Raw genomic sequence first — 3,397 nt, forward strand, 5'->3', positions numbered from 1 at the left:
CAACGGAAAAAACCAGCCACATCGGCACGACGGACTTTAAACACAGCGAACAGCGACCAATGCCAGCAGCGTTCTCTGTGCTCGCTCGTATAGAACACGTAACTCACATCGCGCCCGAAAGCCATCACCCAGCGACACCTCTGGGGCACTGCTCGCTGACCCGCCCTGCATTCGGGCTGCTGAAGCAGAAGAGGGTGTCTCTGGCAAAACCCACTTTGTTTTGACATCGCCTTCGCGTTCAGACAACATCAGACTTTCCATTCGCAGCCAGCACGTTAACCTGCCTTCCATCAGCGGCTGCGACAGACCATCCTAGGAACAGCCCTGCATTCCAGCTGATAAAACAATTCGCATTGACTGGCTTGTGATGCGGTTATTGTTTTTTGTTTTGCATTCAAAAAACGAGCCAGAATTAGAAAAGCCTTGGAGAGGCATCTAGCACGGGCTCACGTGTTGATCTGCCATGTGGGAAGGTACATGCAATTTAATTTGCGTGTACCTGATCGTCCATGCTGTTAACCCCGTCAGGTCCGAGTGCCTCGATCGCTTGGTTGATCAGATCCGTCCTTCCACAGTTCAGCATTCGGAAACCCAGATCCTGCTGGAATTTTTCAGTAGCAGCCTTAGCGTCCAGTCTCCGGAAGGAACTAAAGCAGCATTCGGGTCTGCGAAAGTGAAAATCATCAGCTGATTTAAATGATTAGCTGTATGTATTTTGGGTATCGTGTTTTCCCGCTTGTTAGAGCACAGTCTGTCAGACAGACGCAAAAACATACTGCAAGGAGGAGAAAGAGGTGGAAAGCGTAGCTCACAAAATACCAGTGTAGTTCTAGGATGAAACAACTACGCTGCCTACTAGACTAGCTATCATTTGGAAATAAAAGGCATTTCTGGAAGAAGAGAATTATCCTAATTCTTTTCTGGAAAAGAAAATCAAAAATTTTAAAAAACCCTATGAAATCAAAACCAAATTTAGGTAGAGGAGCATTCTCAACTCTTTCACTCGATAAAAAGAAGCGCATTAACATTTCTATGAGGCTCTACTAAATCCTTATCCTTTAGATGACTATCAAACTACCTTTATCTCATTTGGAAGGAGCCCAGGGATTCCTGTAAATCCTCTGGTTATCTGCTCAGAGACTTCTGAATTCCAAACCTGGAAGCGTCTCTCCTTGACTGAAGGAACGTCGCCGAGCTGGAGGTGTTTCCTATCTCGGCTGGGCACCGGCACGGTCAGCCCTTTGATGTTATTTCAGGGTGGATGCCTTCTCTACTACTTGTCTGCTTTTCAACACAACCTCTTGTGCAAGCTCTCAGAGAAAAGATATCAGCCTGCCGAGTTCCTTTGAAAAATGAGATTCTTTCACCGAGGCTAACCTCTTCTGGAAACTTTGCACGGGCCGCCAGATAAGTAAAACACTCGTCACTTCCCGCAGAAGATTCAAGATGAATCTCATTCACGTTTTGGTCATTCACGTTGGTCATTTTTAGATGCTTCTGAGCTCGCCTGACTCGGGGACCACCTGTACTCAGCCCTGGTGAGGCCGCACCTTGGGTATTGTGTTCAGTTTTGGGCACCTCAGTACAAGAGAGATATCGAGGAGCTGGAGTGAGTGCAGAGGAGGGCAACAAAGCTGGTGAAGGGCCTAGAAAATAAATCTTATGAAGAGTGACTGAAGGAGCTGGGGCTGTTTAGTTTGGGAGGCTAAGGGATGATCTCATTATGCTCTACAATTACTTGAAAGGACATTGTAGAGAGGTTGGTGCTGGTCTCTTCTCACAGGTAATCAGGGACAGAAGCAGGGGGAATGGTTGCAAGTTGCAGCAGGGGAAGTTTAGGCTGGACATTAGGAAGAAATTCTTCATTGAAAGAGTGGTCAGACCCTGGAACACACTGCCTAGGGAGGGGGCTGAGTCGCCAGCCCTGAATGTGTTCAAGTGTCGTTTAAATGTGGTGTTAGGTGAGATGGTTTAGGGGTGAACTTGTAGTGTAGGGTCAATGGTTGGACTCGATGATCCCAAGGGTCTTTTCCAACCTGAACTGTTCTATGATTCTATGATTCTATGATGACAAATGGTGAGCAGATGCGCTGAACAATCTGCCGAGTCAGCAAAGATCCCTCCACGGCTGGTGACCGGTCACATTGCACCGGGGAAACCAGCATCCCGCCGCAGCGGCTTTCAGAAAGGAGCTGCATCGAGGTACAGTTTGGGGAACAGTCAGCAGGGAAGCAAAGTGACAGTCTTGGAGCTACATCTGCAGATAAAACATGTCCCCGAGGCAGCTGGATACATCAGAAGACAAGATCTGTGAAGCGTTCCAGATACTAGAGTAGGACACACAGGGCACAGAGCACAGCAGGACAGTTAAAGGCTTAATGTTAGACGTATACAAATCCTACAGCTAGGCTGGTAAATTAATCATCTTGTTCTACTCCAGTAATTGGTACAGTATCATGATGCTACAACAGTATGTAGAATTTACACAATAAGAATAAGAATTTACACATAATAAGAAGAATGCTATGGGAAAAAAAAAAAGTGAAGTAAAATGACATCGCAGTGAAGCTCAGAAAACAAAAGCTTCCGAAGAGATGGGAACTGCCTTTGCACGTTGTTTGTATTTTACTAACAGGCATGATTCCACCCAGTGCTCTTTACAGGAGGGAGGACAATTCACCGACCGGCCCCGCGGGCACAAGAATTTGAAGTTCCAGTCCATGAGTTTTACTCCTGAGGGACCCGCGGGCTCAGCTCGCTGTTCCGCAGCGGCAGCTGGGCTGCACGCTCTTCTGGGAAAGACGCGAAGTGGCTTTTTCCTTCCGAGCGTGATAAAAGTTAAAGCATCCTAGCCGAGCTGGGCCGGGGGAAGAAGAGCTCACGCGTGCCCAAGCGCTGTGCGGCAGCTGTGACCGCAGCAGGTTTTCCACGTGGGAGTTGTTATCCTGTGGAGAGGAGAGGCAAACTCCCGCAGGCTTCCCAGGGTAAAGACTCTGCTCCTGCAGCTCCCGCGTACGCTGAGCTGTGCCCCGGGGAAAAAGCCAAGGAACTGAAGCGGGGACCAAGGGACATCGCAGGGTCTGGGGCTGAGGTCCTGCTTTGGGAAGGGACAGCTTGAAGGGTGAGCTGGAGCCCGGTATGCTCTTTGGGTTTCATAAGCAGTTACTACAACTATGTGATTTAAACTTGGCTTGTAGTGAGGAAAAAATAATAAATAAAAAAAAGCTTGTGATAATGACTTAATATTAAAACCTCTACATTTATATTTAAGTAGGTGGAAAAGAAACACAGTTCTCCACAATCTCCTACTTCCTCAGCTCTATTCTCATTTAGCCATTACCAGGTGAGTACTGAAGCTGTTTATAAATTGTCTGGCAAACATAAACTGAGAGCGTCG

At 47.5% G+C, this 3,397-nt stretch overlaps 1 protein-coding gene across 1 annotated transcript in view; it reads right to left on the bottom strand.

Moving 5' to 3' along the window:
- Positions 1 to 3,397, bottom strand: part of ABTB2 (ankyrin repeat and BTB (POZ) domain containing 2) — a gene marked incomplete at its 5' end in the record, with an annotated part of 18,838 nt that overhangs the window by 13,020 nt on the left and 2,421 nt on the right. The window contains one exon of the mRNA XM_009869711.1: positions 500 to 665. Within this exon, the coding sequence (XP_009868013.1) occupies positions 500 to 665 (166 nt within the window). The remainder of the gene's footprint in view (positions 1 to 499; positions 666 to 3,397) is intronic.

This window comes from Apaloderma vittatum, unplaced genomic scaffold (genome assembly GCF_000703405.1).
Source record: "Apaloderma vittatum isolate BGI_N311 unplaced genomic scaffold, ASM70340v1 scaffold23175, whole genome shotgun sequence".
NCBI classification, from domain to species: Eukaryota; Metazoa; Chordata; class Aves; order Trogoniformes; family Trogonidae; genus Apaloderma; species Apaloderma vittatum.